At 42.2% G+C, this 22,679-nt stretch overlaps 1 protein-coding gene across 1 annotated transcript in view; it reads right to left on the minus strand.

Annotated features, from left to right (window-relative positions):
* The window catches only part of GRIN2D (glutamate ionotropic receptor NMDA type subunit 2D), a 456,113-nt gene that overhangs the window by 331,167 nt on the left and 102,267 nt on the right, over positions 1–22,679 (minus strand). Inside the window, exon 3 of the mRNA XM_044277508.1 lies at positions 12,644–12,758. Within this exon, the coding sequence (XP_044133443.1) occupies positions 12,644–12,758 (115 nt within the window). The remainder of the gene's footprint in view (positions 1–12,643; positions 12,759–22,679) is intronic.

Here is a 22,679-nt window from a genome sequence, read left to right on the forward strand (position 1 = left end):
TGTGCCATTAACAAGAGCCCCTCCCAATCATGTGCCAGTAACAAGAGCCCCCCCCAATCATGTGCCAGTAACAAGAGCACCCCCCATCATGTGCCAGTAACAAGAGCACCCCCCATCATGTGCCAGTAATAAGAGCACCCCCCATCACGTGCCAGTACCAAGAGCACCCCCATCATGTGCCAGTAACAAGAGCCCCCCCATCACGTGCCAGTAACAAGATCCCCCCCAATCATGTGCCAGTAACAAGAGCTCCTCCAATTATGTGCCAGTAAAAGTATTGTAGCATATAAAAAAAAATGTTATACTTACCTCCATGTCAGCGATGCGATGCAGGCCTCTTCCGGCCTGTTTCCCACGCTGTACAGCTCAGGCGGCGCAATGACGTCATCGCGCCACTTGCACTGGCCTCTGATAGGCTGCCAGAGGAACATGGAAGAGACACGCCTCTCCCTCCCCTGCCCCTCAGCAGCACAGCCATCTGTATCACTGTCTTGAGGACAGCAATACAGATGACTGTGGAGATGAGCGCTCATCTTCCTGTGCCCTGCTGCCGCCGCCCCCCACTTTTCACCAGGGCCGCGCCACCAGTTTGGGACCCCCCCCCCCTGGATTTGCCAGTGATCACCCCCTTCCCCCAAACTAGAGTAAGCTCCCACAAACCAGCAGTAAAATGCATTGAGAGGACTCCTCTTTAAGTTCTCTCCATTATGTGCATGAGCTCATGAGTCCTCTCAATGCATTTTACTGCTGGTTTGTCGGAGCACAGTGTCGTAATGAAAGTGAATATGAAGATAAAAATTATATAACCGGACTCATTACTTACACTATACACTGCTTAATCTAGTTTGGGGGTTGTTTCGGAGTTGACAGATTCCCTTTGATTAGCAGAACATTCTCATTTTACATAGGTAAAGTAAAATGGTGAGCGTCTCCGATAAACAGTAAAAAAAAATCATCTTTACTGAATGTGAATTATGTGGCACTAAATAAAAAAAGAGGCAGAGCACAACATTGAATAATACCCTTTGTGGCAGAATGCATAGATGTAAGTACAGATGAGCAAAGTTTATCAAAATTTGATTTAGCTGCTTCGCTGAATTTCACAAAGAAAATGTCACAATTTGCTTTGTGACTAATTACTTTGATTGCACACTGTCATTGAACCCCTCAGATGCTGCATTTATCACTGATCGCAGCATTTGAGATAAAAAATCTATTTACTCACCTTATCCATTTGAGTGAGAAGATGTCACTGTGGCCATCTTGATTGAAGATACCACACAAAATCTTGTGCAGTGCGTGATGATGTTATATGTAACCGCGCACAAGATTTCACTTCTGATATTTAGTCAAGGTGGCCGCGGCGGCCTCTTCATGCTCAACTGCTATGTCAGTAAAAATTGATTCATTATCACAAAGCATGAGGAAATTTGGCTTTGCTGCGAATTAAATTTTCCCTAAAATTCGTATCAAAGTACACTTCAAATACTTTGATTTGCTCAACATTAGATATAAGCACAAATTGGTGGTACTCACCTGGTGTTTTGCTCAGCCACAACAACTATATTAGCACATATTAGGCCCTGACAGGGGTTCAGATCAGCAGCAAGGGTCTTACGATCCACGTCACTTGAAGTAAACGTGGAGTAAAAAATTTGCTGGTACCCATGCTAGATCCAGTATAAAGTATCTGAATTATGTGCTCAGTCAGGCTGACATAATTTAACAGACTTGGATCTACAGGCAGCTCTGTAGTTTATCGACACTGGAAACTGCAAAGGAAATTTGCCCACAGGCTTCATCTGTCTGATTGATATGGGCAGCTAAGCCATTTTTCCTTTGCACCAGTTTTGATAAATCTCCCTAAGGCCTCTTGCACATGACCGTATGTATTTTGTGGTCTGCAAAATACGGATCCGCAAAAAATACGATGACGTCCGTGTGCATTCGGTATTTTACAGAACGGAACAGCTGGCCCCTAATAGAACAGTACTATCCTTGTCGGTAATGCGGACAATAATAGGACATGTTCTATTTTTTTGCTGAACGGAAATACGGACATACGGAAACGGAATGCACAAGGAGTATCTTCATTTTTTGTTTTGCGGATCAATTGAAATGAATGGTTCCGTATACGGTCCGCAAGACATGGAAAGAAAATACATTTGTGTGCATGACTCCTAAGGACTCTGTTTCTGTTCCGCTTTTTTCGTTCCGTATACGGACCACATACGAACCATTCATTTCAATGGATCAACAAAAAAATGGAAGGTACTCTGTATGCCTTTCGTTTCGTATTTCCGTTCTGTTCAAACATAGAACATGTCCTATTATTTCCTCCAAATAATGATCCGTGGCTCTATTGAAGTCAATGGGTCCGCAAAAAAACGCAATGCATACGGAATGCATCCGTATGTCTTCCGTATCCATTCCGTTTTTGCGGAACAATCTATTGAAAATGTTATGCCCAGCTCAATTTTTTTATGTACTTACTGTTTGAACATTATTGTATGCTTCCGTTTCCGTTCCACAAAAAATGGATCACAAACGGAAACCAAATGGAAAAACGCAATGGCAAAATGGAATGGAAGTGGAAACACTACCGAAACAAAAAACAGAAAAACAGATCAGTGAAAAACGGGCCGCAAAATATTGAAAAAGCCATATGGTCGTGTGCAGGAGGCCTAAGTCTCTTTCTCAGTCAATTACCTGATTCCACATCTTCAGGTCCATGTGTCCAATATCCTGTCATACTGGCTGAGCACATGGTTGACATCCAGTCAGCTTAAACAGGAACAATGTAGAACAATTCCCCCCTCCACAGATGATAGTGAAACAGCTTCCCTCACAAATTGGTCTCAAACTTCTTCCTACATTCAAGAATGGGTTCCTTACAGTTTAGCATTTTTTTTAAACACTTTTTCTACCCAGACCCACTTGGTTCTTGAAGTGCCAGTGGGTCTTTTGGCTGTACAATATACCACAATAGTGTGATGCAGTGTATTGTCACTGACACTAAGCCTGATCAGGCTCCTGACACAGCTGATACTCGCTGCTACCGCCACTATCCTGAACATGATTAGGGATTGGGGGCCAATCGTGGACATGCCGACGGCTATCCTGAAAGATTGGGGGCATGATCATTCACATTGGTGATTGTAGGTGGAGTCATTTACACATTTCACCAGGTTCTGATCCTCACAAACGGTGGGGATCAGAACCTGTAATGGGCATTAGAATCCTCTAATTAGCTAGTCTGTACATTGCTCGTTCATCAGACAATCCAAATCTTTTGACATGTAAAAAAATTATCATTTGCAGGTGGTAGATCGTGGTGTGTAATCACGACCTGCTGCCAGCAAACCACTATACAGTATGGGGACGAGTGACAGCATAGCGATCGCTCCTCCCCATGTTGCAGAGGAGATCACTGCATGTAATAGCAGCTATCTCCTCCGCTAGCGTGCAGGCTATTGCCAGGCGGGAAGCAAGGGTCATCTGCCACATTGGGCTGTGCACTACAGCCTTAAGACATGTCCTGCTGCTTGTGGCTGCTGAGTGCATTAGATTTAGTACTAGCCGCTTGTGGTATTTGCTTTATCGTAGGTGTTATTTAAAGTTAATCAGAATGCTGAAGAGCCAGGAAAATGCACCCAAAACGCATGATTATGCATGCAGTAATCGACCACATGCATTTCCTAACCATATCACGGCTGCATCATGACCATCCCATGTGGCTGTACCCAGGGCTGCTTTTAGACAAAATGTGGCCCTGGGCAAAATCAAAAGTGGGGCCCCAAATCTTGAAATAATGTACTAACAACGCAGTTACATTCTGTCGATTAAGGCCCTCCCTCACAGATTTATACCCCATTAAGCTCCTCACATAGATCTGCACCTTTATGGCCCCAAAATACCCCACTTGCTGTCTCCCCTCACAGCAATGAGTTCCCCTCACTCACAGCATCTAAGAGTGTTAAAAACCGGAAGCGCAGGCTTCCTCTTCAGGCACGTTTTCCCCCAGCGGAGATTGGGGAAAGCTCCCTGTTCTAAAAATAAGCCGCAGCCTGTACTAGGCTTCCAGGCTCATTGTTAGCATTTCCCAGTTAAGGCCACTAGATGGCAGCACTGAACTGTGATATAGTGATTTCTATACAGACTAATGGAGCAGTTTACATCTGATGATTGTAAGTTGTGGTCCAGAACTGAATCCGGGCACACCCATATTTTCACCCAGACAGCCCCCCTGATGTTAGCGTCGGAGCAGCTCATGCTCCGATGCGCTCCCTTCCCTGCGCTAGATCGCACAGGGCAAGGGCTCTTTTGCTTACAATAACACACTGCCAGGCGGAAGTCCAATATGTAGCAGCCCCTTGGCCCTGGCCAAGCTAAGGGAGTAAGGAGAGAATCCTTAGGCCTCTTTCACACGAGCGAGATTTCCGCGCGGGTGCTATGCGTGAGGTGAACGCATTGCACCCGCACTGAATCCGGACCTATTCATTTCTATGGGGCTGTGCACATGAGCGGTGATTTTCACGCATCACTTGTGCGTTGCGTGAAAATCGCAGCATGCTCTATTTTGTGCATTTTTCACGCAACGCAGGCCCCATAGAAGTAAATGGGGCTGCGTTAAAATCACAAGCATCCGCAAGCAAGTGTGGATGTGGTGCGATTTTCACGCATGGTTGCTAGGAGACGATCAGGATGGGGACCCGATCATTATTATTTTCCCTTATAACATGGTTATAAGGGAAAATAATAGCATTCTTAATACAGATTGCTTAGTACAATAGGGATGGAGGTGTAAAAAAATAAATAAAAATGATTAAACTCACCTTAATTCACTTTGGGTACCAAACATGCACATTTTTCGTGCGTGCAAAACTTATTAAAACGCTTTGCACTCGTGCAAAAAATTTTGTGCATTTTCCCGCGGTGCACCCGCATCTTATCTCCGGCACTCACACGCGACGCCCGTGTGAAAGAGGCCTTACAGCTACCTAGCACAGACCAGAGTGAATTCATGGATATAGAGAAAGTCTAGTGGAGATAGAAGCAGAATTAGCTTATGGACTTCACAGCACCTGTGACCGGGAGAAGCCTAAAAAGCACCTGGACACAGCCAGACGACTATACGCCTGGTTGTCCATTACCACATTCCTCTATGGACATTGTGGACCAGAGTTTATGAAAGCATCCAGTACAAATAATAGAGCAGAGGATTTTGCCTGCCGTTAGGGAGCCGCCCTGTGGATTGCTAATTACAAGTAAGAAGTTATTATATCCAGTACCTGGCTGCTAGAGTGTGGACATAGTGAAGACAGATATAGAACGGAATCTCTCCCACCTGTTAGAAAGGAAACTCTGTAGGCTATTTCTGCCAAGCCTGTTACAAGGTTTACAGCTGAGCTAATATTTGGATTATTACTTTTGCTAATTGCAAATGAACTGTACTGACTACTCTGAGACAATTGATCAAGTAAAAGTTACGTTATTCACAACCATTGACTCCTCACCCTTTCTACCACCTTCCTTTGCACCCAACGGTGCTGACATCACGAACACCAGGGACCCTGCCTCCACGGCACCTTAAACCATTCCACCAAGGGCACCTCAACCACCATCTTGCGGGAGTCCTTGGACAACACAGTGTGGTCCAAAGGAGCTGGTGCTGTCCTTCCACTCACTGTACACCGGCCCAGGGAGCTCTACAAAACACTGCTTAAACAACTACTACCCCCATCGGCCCACCATCACTCACATATTGCCCTTGATGCCCAGTCACTACATATACACAGGGTGTCCCCAAGCATAGTGATCATGCTTGGGGATACCCTTTTCATATTCATAACACTGACTCCATATATGGACACATCCATATATGGAGTCAGAGCACGGACTCCTAAGCTGGGAAATTCCCTACTCTGGAGTCCTGCCGGGATAGAAGCAGGGGGCCCCTTAGAGAATAGGGTCCCTGGGCAATTTCCTAGTTTGCCCCCCCTCCTTAAGGCCGGCCCTGGCTGTACACCTAAGAATTGTTCCCCAACTCCTGTCCTCAGGGACCACCCACCAGTAATGATTTGAGAATATCCCACAGAATGAACACCTGGAAAATCCTGATGCATTGAAACTAATTATACCACCTGCTGATTACTAAGAAAATCCTGAAAACCTGACCGTTAGGTGGGCCCTGAGGACTGGAGTCCCAAAGGACTGATAGTACTTCCTCTCTTTTTTGAATTCACTCTGGGTTTTGGCTTCGAAAATGGCATTCAGAAACTTGACCGTGTGGCCATAACCAGACTTAATCACCAAGATCTTCAATAAGCCATCCCAGGGTCTAGTCACACACACAGCAGTTCTTTGAAAGTCCTATTTATCCAAATGGAGCTCACAGCTATTCATGCACATGCTGCAGAAATATCCTCATTCATATGTATGGGATGGACTTTTCAGTTGCAAAATTTTTTGCAACTTTTCTGCTGTAGATGAATACACTCTTAATGGCACACAGAAGTCATTTTCAAGTCACACAGAAGTCATTTTCAAGTCTTTGCATACTTTCAGCCATGTGGTAGCTTTATTTCTGCATATAACCAGATTATACGCCTTTATGGCTCTAAACACTTCTATTTTCGTCCTTTTGTCCGCGCTCTGAAAAGGCCACAAATAGTACCCATGGTAAAAAATAAATCCCAGCATGGTAAATAACTGTGTTTCCTCAGCCTATGTGCAATTAATTACACTTTTAATGACGCAAAGGGCTCTGTCATGCAGTTTAAAATGTTTCGTGGGTGAATGTCAGCTTTGATCAGCCTGGTGTTATATCAGTTTGTAGCAGAGCCGCAGAGTGCAAAAGGCGAGAGCATAGGTTGCAGGTTAACAACAATGCACAGCGCCATTGTATGTGAAAATGAAATCTGAAAATAACAGTTTGATTTTTTTACTAAGGAAAAACAATCATTTGGTGACTGTGAAAGGTGATTTGGATCAGCTAAGGGTTTAGTAGGACATCATTTTAATTGGGAAAAGAAGCTGGAACTGTGTTCTCATAGCACCAGGTAATAGACTAGAATCAATATCAGTATTCAACATAGAATAGAACTGCAGTAAAAGGAAAAAATAAATAAAGGGGGGGGGGGGGTAAAAATACTTGGTCTGTTTTTACTGCCACTATTCATGGCGTAAATTGGCCCATCTAGGTTTACAAAACGTTTCTATGCTTAGTGTGAGAAAGGGATGGGTCTTAGGGCTCATGTACATGACCGTGTTTTTTGTCTGCATATGATCCGCATTTTCTTGCGGGTTGGATGTGAACTTATTCACTTCAATGGGGCCTCAGAAGATGCGGACAGCACCTGGTGTCGTATGTCGGTTCCATAGCCCCGCAAAAATGATAGAACATGTCCTATACTTGTCTATTTTAAAGACAAGGATAGGACTCTACTAATAGAGGGCAGGACGTTCCGTTCTGAAAAATGCGGAATGCACATGGCCGGTATCCGTATTTTGTGGATTTGCAATTTGATATCCTTATTTTGTGGATTCGCAAGTTGCAGACCGCAAAAACGGCTATGACAGCATGCATGAGACCTTCACAGGGAAGGGTGTGGTTTTGTGGAAGGATGGGCTTGGCCTAAGATGCAACATTTTCCACCAAAAATGCGTCCACAATTCTGGCGTGAATTCTGTCTCAGTGTTAGGGCTCGTTCACACAAACGTGTGATGCCCGTTGCCATATTGCGGACCGTATTTGTGGATCCGCAATACACGGGCACCGTTCCATGGCCATTCCGCATCACCGATGCGGACCCATTCATTTCAATGGGTCCACAAATCCAGAGATTCGGAACGGTGTGGAACGGAAGAACGGAACGGAACACTATGGAAGCACCGCAAAAAGATGGAACTTGCGATCCCCATGTGCCTTCCCCACAGACGGTGCCCGTGCATTGCGGACCGCAATTTGCGGTCCACAGCACGGGCACAGGCTTCACACGTGCTTCAGCCCTAAGGCCTCTTGCTCACGACCGTATGGCTTTTTCTGTATTTTGCTGTCCGTTTTAAATGAATCAGTTTTTCTGTTTTTTGTTGCAGTAGTGTTTCCGCTTCCGTTCCGTTTTGCCGTTCCGTTTTTCCATTTTGCTTCCAAAATGCAAACAGAAACGCAAAACGGAAACGGAAGCATACAATAATGTTTAAACAGTAAGTACATAAAAAAATTAGGCATGTGATGGACCATGTGATGAATGCAGTGAAGTCATCAAAGGTCCTATTTCTGGATCAACTTGCAGAATGACAGGTCGAATGTCTTTTTTCGGCCTTATGTACTATGTTACTATGTAAGGTGAGTTAAATTATTTTTATTTATTTTTTAACCCCTCCATCCCTATTTTACTTAGCATTCTCTATTCAGAATGCTATTATTTTCCCTTATAACCATATTATAAGGGAAAATAATAATGATCGGGTCCCCATCCCGATCGTCTCCTAGCAACCGTGCGTGAAAATCGCACCACATCCGCACTTGCTTGCGGATGCTTGCGATTTTCGCGCAGCCCTATTCGCTTCTATGGGGCCTGCATTGCGTGAAAAATGCAGAATATAGAACATGCTGCGATTTTCACGCAACGCACAAGTGGTGCGTGAAAATCACTGCAAATGTGCACAGCCCCATAGGAAAGAATGGGTCCGGATTCATTGCGGGTGCAATGCGTTCACGTCACGCATTGCAACCGCGCGGAAAACTTGCCCGTGTGAAATAGGCCTTAATCGTCCACGGGGGTGGGTGTAGATACATGCTGTACGTGATTTTAATTTGAAGACCAATAAAGACGAACATCCGTGTGGATTTGCCTGTGTGCTGGAACGTTTCCTTTTCACTGCAAGGCACAGTGTTCTACTCCCCTATAAAGGCTCTCTGCAGCCTGGAAATAGCTGTTTTTTAACGTGATTCACCGCAAATAAATTTGGATCTTAGCAAAAAAAAAAAGGAAAATTTGGCGAACCGGACGAATCTAATTTTTGAAAAATTCACTCATCTCTAATTATGAGGGCTTCCATCTTGACTTGTTCTTAACAGCATTTAGACAGCATTAAGAAACATTTTTATGGCAGCCCCATGGGCCACAGACCCAATGGTCAGGAGAGGACCTCCTTGACTTATATGGGACAGTTTTCTAGACATGCTCTGTGACCTGTGCAGAGGTACAAGGAAAGAACAGATAAGCTTTGACAATCACCTGGTGGATTTGTCTTATCTGTCATTTTAATCCTGCGTGTAATGATATCACCTCTGTGTATAGATAAGTAGTGTTGAGCGCATCGCGAATATTAATCGCGAATATCGCAACTTTGATAATTCGCAAATATTGCGAATATAGTGCTATATATTCGTTATATTGAATATTCATCATTTTCTCCATCTGAACACATTATTCCTTCCTGCTTAAAATGCTTGTGGGCCAATGACTCAATTAGCGAATATTGGGGAAAGGGAATGTCGCCTAAGATGCACCATTTTGCTTCGAACTAAACCAAACCAATACAGTATGTGGTATAGAGTAACACAGAAGTGTCTACGCCTGCACCGTATTTATCATTCAGTCTGAGCCACTATGATAAATCCTTTGAAGGTCTAGACAGCCTGTATAAATTTACACCATCTATAGGATTAGTAAATCTGGGCCATTGAGAAAAGTGTCCCTTTAGCAATCTATACCTTCTAGACTTGAATTGGTGCTAGCTAATGTATCTGTCAAAAGTGTGTCTGTATGATTCACCGTGAACACCCACAGATCCTTGTTCTCTAAATAGTCTCTGAGCTGCCCATGAATATGGGTAGAATAAAATACTGGAGTCGGTGAACATAGCATGGATTCAAGACTGAAAAGTAGACTTAGACATAGAAACAAGAATTTAACTGTAAGACAAAGGAAGGAATCATTTCAAGGGGCAGTCACAACTAAAAGTCAGAGGAGCCAGAAAGATCAGAACCAAGGCTCATGTTTCAGGAATCTGTACAGATCCACCTACAGTTTTTTTCCCCTTATTTCTATGTGCCTCTTAGTAACATCGCTGAGGAGGACGCAATTGCTTAGTTTCCATCTTCAACATCCACTAGCCATGTCTACTGCTGGAAGTTTTTACAGGGAGGTAACTACAGCAGACAGGACACATCCCCTGATTTCTGACAGGGAGAGAGCTGCAGGAAAAGGACATGGAACTTAAGAAAGGACATGCCCCTGAGCAGTCTCGGACTGGCCCGAAGGGGTACAGGGGAATCCCCCGGTGGGCCCCTAGTCTCCAACCCCCTGCACAAGTGGTACATAACACACTAGACTTACTGCACTACATACATATATTCAATGTACAGCACCTCAACCAGCCTATGTTCATATAAAAAACCTTGTTCGATTATTTATTATATTTGAATGTATCCGTACAGTGGGCCCCCAAAATAAATTTTACTGGTGGTCACTAGGTACCCCAGTCCGACACTGCCCCTGAGTAAGGACAAACCCCTGAGAAAGGACACAACCCTTGAGCCACCAGCTTGAAATGAATCCACCAGAGTAATTAGAGCAATGAATGGGGAGATCTCTGGATCCATGTTCAAGGTTGGATCTAGCTTTTTTAGAGATAGTCAGTCATGCACTGTATGACCTCTGATTTTCATTTCTTATATTAATCATGGCATAACCCCTTTAAGAAAAATACAAGCAGGACCTAAGTGAACATATGACAGAAAAGAGAAGTGACCATGAAACACAGAGCAAATACACAGGTGGGAACATAGGGAGCAGGAGCATGGTAAGAAGCCAGTGAAAATAGACGTTATGCTCAATAACCTTCCCTGCTTAAAGGGCTTCTGTCAGCCCACTAAACGGTTTTTTTTGGGGTTAATATTAATCCCTACACTGCGAGCTCCCTGTACATAAGCTAAATATTCATTTTGGTTCTGTAGATTTTGCTAAAAAGCAAGTTTTATAATATGTAAATTACCTTGCTACCAGCAAGTAGGGCGGCTACTTGCTGGTAGCAGCCGCATCCTCCGCTGCTAATGACGCCCCCTCCGCTGTGTGATTGACAGGGCCAGGGAACGGGATCGTTCTCTGCTGGCCCTGTTTGAATTCAAAATATCGCGTCTGCGCCGTTCCTGTCTTTAATCGGCGCAGGCGCACTGAGAGGCGGCCGCTCTCTCGGCCGCTCCATCCTCAATGCGCCTGCGCCGGGTGTAGATGTGACGTCATCGGCGCAGGCGCATTGAGGATGGAGCGGCCGCCTCTCAGTGCACCTGCGCCGTTGACGTCACATCTACACCCGGCGCAGGCGCATTGAGGATGGAGCGGCCGAGAGAGCGGCCGCCTCTCAGTGCGCCTGCGCCGATTAAAGACAGGTACGGCGCAGGCGCGCTATTTTGAATTCAAACAGGGCCAGCAGAGAACGATCCCGTTCCCTGGCCCTGTCAATCACACAGCGGAGGGGGCGTCATTATCAGCGGAGGATGTGGCTGCTACCAGCAAGTAGCCGCCCTACTTGCTGTTAGCAAGGTAATTTACATATTATAAAACTTGCTTTTTAACAAAATCTACAGAACCTCGCAGTGTAGGGATTAATATTAACCCCAACAAAAAAAAAACGGTTTAGTGGGCTGACAGAAGCCCTTTAAGAACGTGTTGTCTTTTCCTAGACTGTAAGGAGACATAGCTTTCAGTCTAAATCCAATCTCGATTATGTTAGTGGCGCAAATAGATGTTTATAAAATATAACTTGTTTTATGCTCTAAAATCGTAACATTGCCCATGAATCATATTAATCACATTTGCCAGTTTTGTACTTAAGTCTAGATAATGTGAACAAGCACTGCTGAAACACTACATATCACTTTTATGAGTCAATTCCTACCATTCTCATTTAACATGGCTGGTGTTGATAGGCTGTCCTTGAGAACATTTGAACTTGCATAAATTACTAGAGTCAGCGGCCTCTGGGCTGTAAATGATCAACAAATTTTAGCACAGATGGGAGAAGGGAAAACTCAATGATATCAAATGAAATTGAAAGAATTACAAGTGTGACATCATCCCTAGTCTTGCCAATCTTAAAATCTTTAAAACAAAATTTTATGGATTGCTTAGAATGTATTTAAACAGTAAAAGAAGTCATACCACCTAATTTTTTCTGCACTACCAAGTGCCGATGTTTCCAAGGTCCACAAGGTCCAAGGTCCACAGCCAGTCCTACCTGGTTTTGTCCGACACAGGCAATGTGACTGCTCAGTCAACCAATGGGAGACCCTGAAAGTATTGGAGTAGGAGCTGCCAGAAATTAGTGAGGTGAGTAGGTTTTTTATTTTTATTTTTGTAAACCATCTTGGATCCTTTTAATAAAAATGCTACCCGCTAAACATCTCCTTTAAATTATCAGTCAGTTTGGCTTGGTCAATGTACCATGTTGACCCCCGCCAATCTATATTTTTATAAATCATATTGTTGGCAACAGGAAAACATGTACTATAAAAACAAAACAACATGAACAAAAAGGAACAAGGAACACCTAATATGAAGATTTGAAGAGAAATACTGAACAACCAGTTCACATAAAACTTAAGTTCAGTGCTACTAAAACCACAGGCACTCACCACTTCCCAGTTCCTCTCCTTGTTGAGAGCAATCACCACAAGCGAAGGATTGATGAGGTAACCATCTTCATTAAATGAGAAGTCCTTTCCCCCCCAGGAGATGTTCTTGAAATATCTGTTAAGAGATCACAGTCTCCGTAAATATCAGCAACATTGTTCTGCATGAGAAATCCTAATCTAAGGCCCTCATGGTTGATTGACTAATCTACCAAAATTCTGCAAAATGTGCAATTGCAATGTGACTAAAAAAGGCAATTAATCTGACCACATTGTCTAAATGATAGGTTGCCAGATAACTGTTATACAAATGTCTGGAGGCAGATAAGAAAAACAAGAACACCTCAATGTTGTATGCCTTATTTTAGCAATATAAGCTTCCTATGAGAATAGTGTTTGCCTAGTCTAATGTATATAAAGCTGATTTGTTTCAATAGGTGGGATTTACTAAATGTACCACAATTCCGATTAGTGGGGGATGTTCTCATGAGGGGAGTTTTGCAGGAGTTCCTGTTGCTGTGCTTTGGATCAACACTTCTGCCTTGAGATGTTACTCTTACACCTCCTACACTTTTTCTAGAGTAAGATTGAGGCAATTATTTTGTATAATAAATGGAACTTAAAGGTGCATTCCTATCTGAACATTTATGGCATATTCACTGGGTGTAGAGAACGCTTCAGGGAAGTTATGGAACTCTTATACTTGAATCAAAGAGAGTTCTGTGCCACATATGTGATACCAGTGTTATAAATAGTACATACAGTGCAGGCTTTAGGGGAGTGTGACCAGTACAATTGCACAGTGTCTACACTGAAAGGGGATGGCCACTATATAAGTACTTGCCACTATATTATTATTATTATTTATTATTTAAGCGCCATTCATTCCATAGCGCTGTACATATGATAAGCGGTGCACATACATAACACAGACAATTGTACTAATCATAAACAAGACGAGTTACAAACTGGTACAGAAGGAGAGAGGGCCCTGCCCGTGAGGGCTTACAATCTACATGGTGGAGGAAGGGAGGAAGGGGAGGAACGGTAAAAATGAGTTTCCTAATATACTTCATTAAAAAAATCCGAATGGTAATGGTTTTATAATGAACCTCGCCCCCTCAGTCCCGCTCTGTGTGCAGCCAGTTCGTCCATGCCACTGCCACTGACGCGCTCCCTGCTCCGACTCTGTCTCTACAATCTGCTTTTTCCTGTCAGAGTTCGGAGCGGGAAGAAAAGTAACAGCGTGTCGGGAATCAGACGTGCTCGGAATAAGCCGATTGTAGAGACAGAGTCAGAGCAGGGAGCGCCCCATTGGCAGGGGCAGACTGGGCATAAGCTGCTCTTATTAGGAAAAGCAGCGCATGTGCAGTTAGAATAAAGCCATGGACGAGCTTTCTCTGAAGCTCCTCCATGTCGTGTGCGGCCATGGACGAACTGGCTGCACGCAGAGAAGGGCTGAGGGGGCGGGGCTCATTATTAAACCATTACCATTCAGATTTTTTTTGTAAAGTATATTAGGAAGCTCTTTTTTACCCTACCTCCCACTATATAGTGGAAAGTATTTATATAGTGGCCAACCCCTTGAATAGGCACAACTTGGCCTAATGGTCTGTGCATCCAGAGGTTGCAATCCTAAACATATGGAAAGAGAAATGCAAAGGATGAAGCTAATTTATTGGGTACTGCTATGTGGACACTCTATGGTCCACCATCCAGGAACTGTGACAATAGAAATTTCTGCAAAGAGCATCAAGCAACCTATTGCTGGCCATGAGCACCTGAGGGAATTACACCAGGTTTTTTAATAAGCTACACCTCTGTGAATCTGAATGCTTAAACCAGAAAGTCTCTCTCTAGTGAACTATAGATCAAAAAATAAATAATTGGGAAAAAGCACTTGGCTGTTAATTCATTCTATTAATTTAAAGGGACTGAGGAAATGTATGTAAGCAGAGGGCCACTTATACAACAGTCTAGAAAAGTAAGATAAAGATGTAAATAAGACAATAAGATATGCATTAAAAAACACGTTCATCTCCCTTGTACACATACTTCTTTCTTCCTGCCACCACATTCACTATCATCATTACCATCAATTTCCCTATCTGTCTATCTTGTCTACAGTCATCTTGTTAACTTGCCAGGTTCCAAGTAAATTGAAACAGACATATTCAGTAGTGATACGATTTAATGCATTCAGCTTAGTTTTTTGGAGCTTTTGTTGGATTGTATAATTTCCTTACAAAAATATGTTAAAGTAATATGTCATTGTGGTTCTAAGTGGAAGTATTAATAATTTTAATATAAATGTTGAAAGTGCTTTAAGACAATAGTTAATGTTAGGTTCTGTTCACATTTACAGTATGTTAGTAGCCTGTTTTGGCCATTAAAGGGTTGTCCGAGTTATAAAAAAAATATATATATACCACTGAAAATCTTATGGGCAGCAATATATAACTAAGCTAAGTAAGTTTTATGCAAAAAAACAATATATATATTTCCTCATCTTCCTGGTTATTTTCTGGCCATTTGTTTGCATGCAATAAAAACAATCTCTGCCCCTCCCCCTGCTCTGCTAAGGGAGTGGCTACAAGAGCTTCCCTGAGTCACATGTCTGCCTGCTGGGAGAATCAGCAGCATGTTGTATGTTTAGGACTACAAGTCCCAGCTATACAATGACACTGTTAAGTGAGTGGATGCAAGAGCTGCCCTGAGTGCTGGGAGAATCAACAGCAACTTGTAAGTGTAGAACTACAAGTACCAGCTGTATAATGACACTGCTAATACACACAGAATCTTCCCCCTACCTTCTTGTGCAATGCTCTCTCTAGTCTGTCAGCTCCTGTGCCCAGAATTTTCACTGCTGTCGCTACACAGTCTGTGTAGCTGAAGGGGTTTAGAATCCTAGGAGAGAGCAGCCCGGCAGTGAAGGGGTGCGTGGACAGCACAGTGACATCTCATTGACAGGCTTGTAAACAAACTTTATCAGAGCAGGGAGAGAAGCTGACATCACAGGTCATGTGACCCTCAGTGCAATCTGAGAAACCAGCCACTGGAGATAAAGTGAGTTAATTGGAAAGTTGTTATATTTGCCTAGTTAGGAACATAGAAAGAACAAAAAAATAACTCGGACAACCCCTTTAAGTTATATGTAATTGCAAGAAAAGCAATCAGTAACATTATTCTTGCCTTCAAAATACCAGATCCTAGATGGACCTCATAAACGTCATTAGAATCCATTAGAGTCAGTTTGGATGCATTTGAAAATGGATCTTTCATGGCTTTCATTATAAACAGAAGTCATGATGTTAGTGTGTACAGAGCCCTATAATGCTCTATTGAAAATACCGGCCACTACCATCTAATAGTGAACAAAAATCACCACATATTCAATACAGCAGTGATCTGTGGCTCTTCAGCTGATGTAGAACTACTATTCTCAGCATGACCAGACTGCTTCAGGTTATCAGAGCAGGCAGGAAGTTGTATACATGCAACAGTCAGAGAACCACAGGTTGGAGACCACTGCTATGGAAACAGAAGATTTTTTTTCTTTAAAAAAAACAAACAAAAAACACATTTGATTCCAAAGTCACACAATAGATAAAAGACATCAAATCTTGTAATGGAATTTGGAAGTCATTAGTAATTTCATTTTATAATAAAGGCTTTTATGCAGATTATTGGTTTGTTCCTTTAGAACTAAAGGAAACACTTCCATAGGAGAGTGACCTTCTGGATAAACAATAGTAACAAAGCTCTTCACTCACTCTCTCTCTTTTTGGTTTCCTGTTTCCTAATTGTAGCAGAAGGCTAATAACGATAGGTCATCAGTAGAATGGTGTGGGTCTGACACCCAGGACCCCGCTGATCAGTTGTCTGAGAAGGCAGCTTCTCCTAGGCCAATGATAACTCCTTCGTCGGTCACGTGCCTAGGCGCAGCTCAGCACAGTTGAAGTGAATAGGGATAAGCTGTGTTACCAAGCAGAGCTGCTTTATAATGTAAGGCGAAGACTGTGCCTCTCACAGGAGCTCTGGTGCCTTCTTAAACAGCTGATAAGCGTGGGTCCCGAGCATCGGACCTTTACTGATCAGACTGATGACCTATCCTGAAGATAGATAATAGCATATGAACCAGCACCAAAGTCCCAATTTTTAGCAAGATGCACGGTCACCAGTGGTCAGGCTCATCTCCACTTCAAACTGTAAAGAATAAAAGCATCTTCTCTTTTCCTCAAGTTTTATTCCAGTTCACATATAACACAAGACAACGTTTCAACTAATATCAAGCCTTTCTCAAGCCAATGGCTGGTCACGATTCCTTTTATCCTATCTTAAGGAAAAGTCATCAGTAGTAAAATGTGAGAATACCCTTTGAAGGCAAAATAATTCATGCAGAAATCAGCCAATGGCACAATGCAACTTGTATCTCTTTTAAGGTTCTTAGATCTAAGACAAGTTAGATCTTGTGACTCATTATTGTCAAATAAATATTTATTATAAGGATCCATATCTTCATTTATGTTCAGGTTCCACATTCATACTGACTTGAATAGAAGACAGCATCAGTGAGGATGTATATGAAGACCTGAACTCAAACAATATTACTATGATCACCCAAAGCTATCAAAGGGCTTTCCGGACCATAAATGTTATCATGGGAAAAATGGGGGTTTTAAGGTAGGACTGTAATTTCAGAAATGCCTCACAGAGTCATAGTTTAACAACAATCTCTAAGCCACATGGACACATTATCAAAGTATCTCTGTTATGATCAAATGTAATAAATATCAACTGCAGTGGAATGTACTGAGTTAAAGGGAACCTGTCATCAACTTTTGCTGTCCGTACTAACGGCAGTATAAAGAAGAGACAGGTAAGTTGATTTCAGCGGTCTGTCATTTATAAGTCAAAAGTAAGTGGTTGCTGAGAACCAACATCACAATCATTGCAGATTAGGCCTGGAAAAGAGTCACGACCACCTGAGAAGAGTCCTGGTTATTCATGAATTCCTGCTCTCCTGCCCATCTGCTGGTGACTGCCTGTCTTCTACCTAGTTTTCTCCCTTTCTCTCTAGGAGAGAACTGCCAATCATCAGCAGATAGACGGAGAGAGCAGGAGATTATGGATAACACTGACTCTTCTCAGGTAGATTTGACTCTTTTCCAGGCCCGGGCTAGAATGGTTATGATGCTGGTTCTCGGCAACCACTTACTTTTAGCTCATGAGTGACACACCGCTGATATCAGCATTTCTGTCACAAATTTATGCAGCCTTCAGTGAGGTCCGCATACAGTTGATGACAGGTTCCATTTAAGCCATTTTTTTGAGGGTGTAAGTTATTGAGCTTTTAATTCCAGCTTCTAGTATAACGTATAATTATCATTTCCATTTAGCAAGTATGTTCTTTTTTTGTTTTTTTTTTGTTTACTGTATTAGGCCATATTCACATAGTCAGTGTTTGATCAATGATTGGGAGCCAAAACTAGGAGTGGAGCCTCCACAGAGATAAGGTTTAATGAAAAGATTTGTAGGCGTCCTGTGTTTCTGATGTGCACTTGGTTTTAGCTCACATTCACTGATGGAAATCACTGATCAAACACTGATATGTGAAAAAAGCCTCCCCTGATTTTATTACAATTAAATATAATTTGATTTTACATTGACATCACACCACTAGTCCATTATTATTGTAACGCCCTTGTCTAGCACAGTCAGCTGTAGCAGGTTGAATAGAAAATGCTTTGGTACATATACAAAACTAATGGCAAGCAAAGAAATCGTGTACATGTCTGTCAGAAATTGAACTTTGCTGCATTGCCACTTAACAATAGCTTTTCCATTATTACAAGACGTCAGACTGAAAAAGCCTTGTCCAGTAAGTAGTTTGCTGCTCAAACTCATGGCCGTTCATGTTTCTTTAGAAAATAAAAGTTTTCTTCCTATGCTCTACAATTTCTGCAACACATACTGTATACCCTGCTGTAAAGGTGTATATATGGTTAGTATCAGATTGCTTTCCTTTTACATCAGCTTTTACCCCTCAAGGACAAAACTCTATTTCAGCCATAAGAACCAGAAGATCCCTGGCAGCCATGTATTTTTATATTGATGTCTATATCGCTGTTAGATTCTTTAGCTTACAGATCAGTTATCATACTTTGACAAATGCAAATACAACCTTAGTAACAATCGTGTTATGCCTCCATACTCTCCTAGAAATTAGCACAATATGAATACGCAACCAACATTTTTTAAAATTTTAAAAATAGTAATGTTTGGTAAGAAATCCATAAAAAAATAAAAATATGCGGGAGATTTATTAAACTGGTGTAAAGTATAACTGGCTTAGTTGCCCATAGCAACCAATCAGATACCACAATTCATTTTCCAAAAGAGCTGGAATCTGATTGGTTGCTATGGACTAATATTATATTTTTTTGCAAAAATTCTGACCCAAGCAAAGGGGGAGATAACAAAAGCAACCACGACCTTTGGGCTAAATTCCCAACCACTATTTTGCCAAAAACAGGCACCAACGAGAGCTGGGGCCTTTTTTAGTCCGGCGTAGCAATTGGCCCCCTCTATGGTATTTACAGTATGCCACTGCAACTCCTCTTTGGTAAAGTATATACCGGATATGATTTTTATTTTATTTTATAGTTTTCTTGCAACTGTATGGGGAGCAGGATTATTCTATACTACAAACGGTTTTCACACCATCTGCAGAATAAAATACTTTAAGGTGAAAGTAGCTGTAAAGCATTTCATCAGTACCCTGGTTTTGCGAGCCAAGCAATCAGTCATTCAGATAGAATAACCTTTGATGAAAAGTTAGAAATGAATTTTAATATTCAGCATGCCATTTCATTTCCTGCCATCCTCTGCTGCCTTAATATGTGCTAATAGATTCTCTCTCTTGTTTAATTTTTTGCACTATAGTCTATTCTTCACCTGTACAATGTTGCATTAGGAGAATTATGGACAGGATGAGGATAGGGCATCAATGAAAATATTTCACCCCTTATTTTTCCACCCATTATTAACCACTTACAGCTCTGTGCCGTAATAGTATGTCACAATGATGGTGCGAGCTCAAGAGCTGGGCCTGTGCCATGGTTTGCAGGTTCTGGCTGTATTATTCAGCAGATATCCAGCTCTCACTGCCAGGATCGGAGATAACTCCAATCCCAGCAGTTTAAACTCTTAGATGCTACAGCCAATAGTGACCAGAGTAATCCCACAGTCCTCCAATTAACATCAAATGAATGCAATTACAGGGTATTGACCACTTGGATTGGCAGCCAGGAGGCTTCTGAAGGGTTTTATCCTCCACCAGGATGTACTAGCCTGCCTGTCAGAATGACTTTGCACTGTAAAACATTGAGAATTACAGTGCTTATTTCAAGCAATAAAAAGATTACATGCTCAAGTCCACAAGGTGGACTAAACAAAGGTGTAAAAAAAGTCAGTATTTTTTTTTAAATATAAACAATAATAAAGATACTTAAATCCTTCTTTCATTTCATATAAAATGACCCAAATCTATTAAAATATCCCATTATCTAATCTGCACAAGGAACATAGTAACTTTTTTTTAACCTTGCTTTACAAAAAAATAAATTTGGTACAACATTAACAAAAGATCTTATATATCTCAAAACAATTACACCTCTTCCCAACAGTCTCTTACTTTGGTTGTCGGATCTTTAAATATGGCCTCTGCTCGTATAAAATGTATTTTATTGTAGTATAGAAGGAGGGACATTTAGAATATCTTCATATGTAGCAGATTTGTTGCAGAAATTTCTGAAAATCTGTTTAATGCATGAATGTAGTTAAGGTCACATTTACTTTGAGGTGTCCATGGGTAGGTGCCTAAGGTGCAACCTCTACTGACCACAATGGTTTCATTGCAAGTTGCTGTCATCATAGTTCTTTGGCCTACATACAGTACGTGTAAAAAGGTAGCGTTTTTTTTTCCCCACTCTCATCAATACTAGGGATGAGCGAACTCGAACTGTATAGTTCGGGTTCGTACCGAATTTTGGGGTGTCCGTGACACGGACCCGAACCCGGACATTTTCGTAAAAGTCCGGGTTCGGGTTCGGTGTTCGTCGCTTTCTTCGCGCTTTTGTGACGCTTTCTTGGCGCTTTTTGAAAGGCTGCAAAGCAGCCAATCAACAAGCGTCATACTACTTGCCCCAAGAGGCCATCACAGCCATGCCTACTATTGGCATGGCTGTGATTGGCCAGAGCACCATGTGACCCAGCCTCTATTTAAGCTGGAGTCACATAGCGCCGCCCGTCACTCTGCTCTGATTAGCGTAGGGAGAGGTTGCGGCTGCGACAGTAGGGCGAGATTAGGCAGATTAACTCCTCCAAAGGACTTGATTAACTGATCGATCTGCAGCTGTGGGTCATTGAGCTGCTGATCCTCAATTGCTCACTGTTTTTAGGCTGCACAGACCGTTTGTCAGTCACATTTTTCTGGGGTGATCGGCGGCCATTTTGTGTCTTGTGGTGCGCCAGCACAAGCTGCGACCAAGTGCATTTAACCCTCAATGGTGTGGTTGTTTTTTGGCTAAAGCCTACATCAGGGTGAAGCTGTCACACCAAGTGCATTTAACCAGCAATAGTCTGTTCATTTTTTGGCCATATACAAAATCAGGGGCAAGCTGCGCCTGTCACCAAGTGCATTTAACCCTCAATGGTGTGGTTGTTTTTTGGCTAAAGCCTACATCAGGGTGAAGCTGTCACACCAAGTGCATTTAACCAGCAATAGTCTGTTCATTTTTTGGCCATATACTAAATCAGGGGCAAGCTGCGCCTGTCACCAAGTGCATTTAACCCTCAATGGTGTGGTTGTTTTTTGGCTAAAGCCTACATCAGGGTGAAGCTGTCACACCAAGTGCATTTAACCAGCAATAGTCTGTTTATTTTTTGGCCATATCCCAGTCTAATTCTGTCACTAAATCCATACCGGTCACCCAGCGCCTAAATACTAGGCCTCAAATTTATATCCCGCTAAATCTGTCCTTAGTGCTGTAGCTGGGCGAGTTATTTAGTGTCCGTTCAAGCACATTTCTTGTTCTGGGTTGAAATACAATTCCCAATTTAGCAATTTCATAATTTAGTGGTTTCTGCTATATCAGAGCTATTTGAAATCTATCCCTAAAAGGGTATATAATATTCAAGGTGCACATTGGGTCATTCAGAATAACTTCACACACACCCGCTACTGTGTATTTCCAAGTCTAATTCTGGCACTAAACCCATACCTGTCACCCAGCGCCTAAATACTAGGCCTCAAATTTATATCCAGCTAAATCTGTCCCTAGTGCTGTAGCTGGGCGAGTTATTTAGTGTCCGTTCAAGCACATTTCTTGTTCTGGGTTGAAATACAATTCCCAATTTAGCAATTTCATAATTTAGTGGTTTCTGCTATATCAGAGCTATTTGAAATCTATCCCTAAAAGGGTATATAATATTCAAGGTGCACATTGGGTCATTCAGAATAACTTCACACACACCCGCTACTGTGTATTTCCAAGTCTAATTCTGGCACTAAACCCATACCTGTCACCCAGCGCCTAAATACTAGGCCTCAAATTTATATCCCGCTAAATCTGTCCTTAGTGCTGTAGCTGGGCGAGTTATTTAGTGTCCGTTCAAGCACATTTCTTGTTCTGGGTTGAAATACAATTCCCAATTTAGCAATTTCATAATTTAGTGGTTTCTGCTATATCAGAGCTATTTGAAATCTATCCCTAAAAGGGTATATAATATTCAAGGTGCACATTGGGTCATTCAGAATAACTTCACACACACCCGCTACTGTGTATTTCCAAGTCTAATTCTGGCACTAAACCCATACCTGTCACCCAGCGCCTAAATACTAGGCCTCAAATTTATATCCCGCTAAATCTGTCCTTAGTGCTGTAGCTGGGCGAGTTATTTAGTGTCCGTTCAAGCACATTTCTTGTTCTGGGTTGAAATACAATTCCCAATTTAGCAATTTCATAATTTAGTGGTT

This window comes from Bufo gargarizans, chromosome 2 (genome assembly GCF_014858855.1).
Source record: "Bufo gargarizans isolate SCDJY-AF-19 chromosome 2, ASM1485885v1, whole genome shotgun sequence".
Taxonomy (NCBI): Eukaryota; Metazoa; Chordata; class Amphibia; order Anura; family Bufonidae; genus Bufo; species Bufo gargarizans.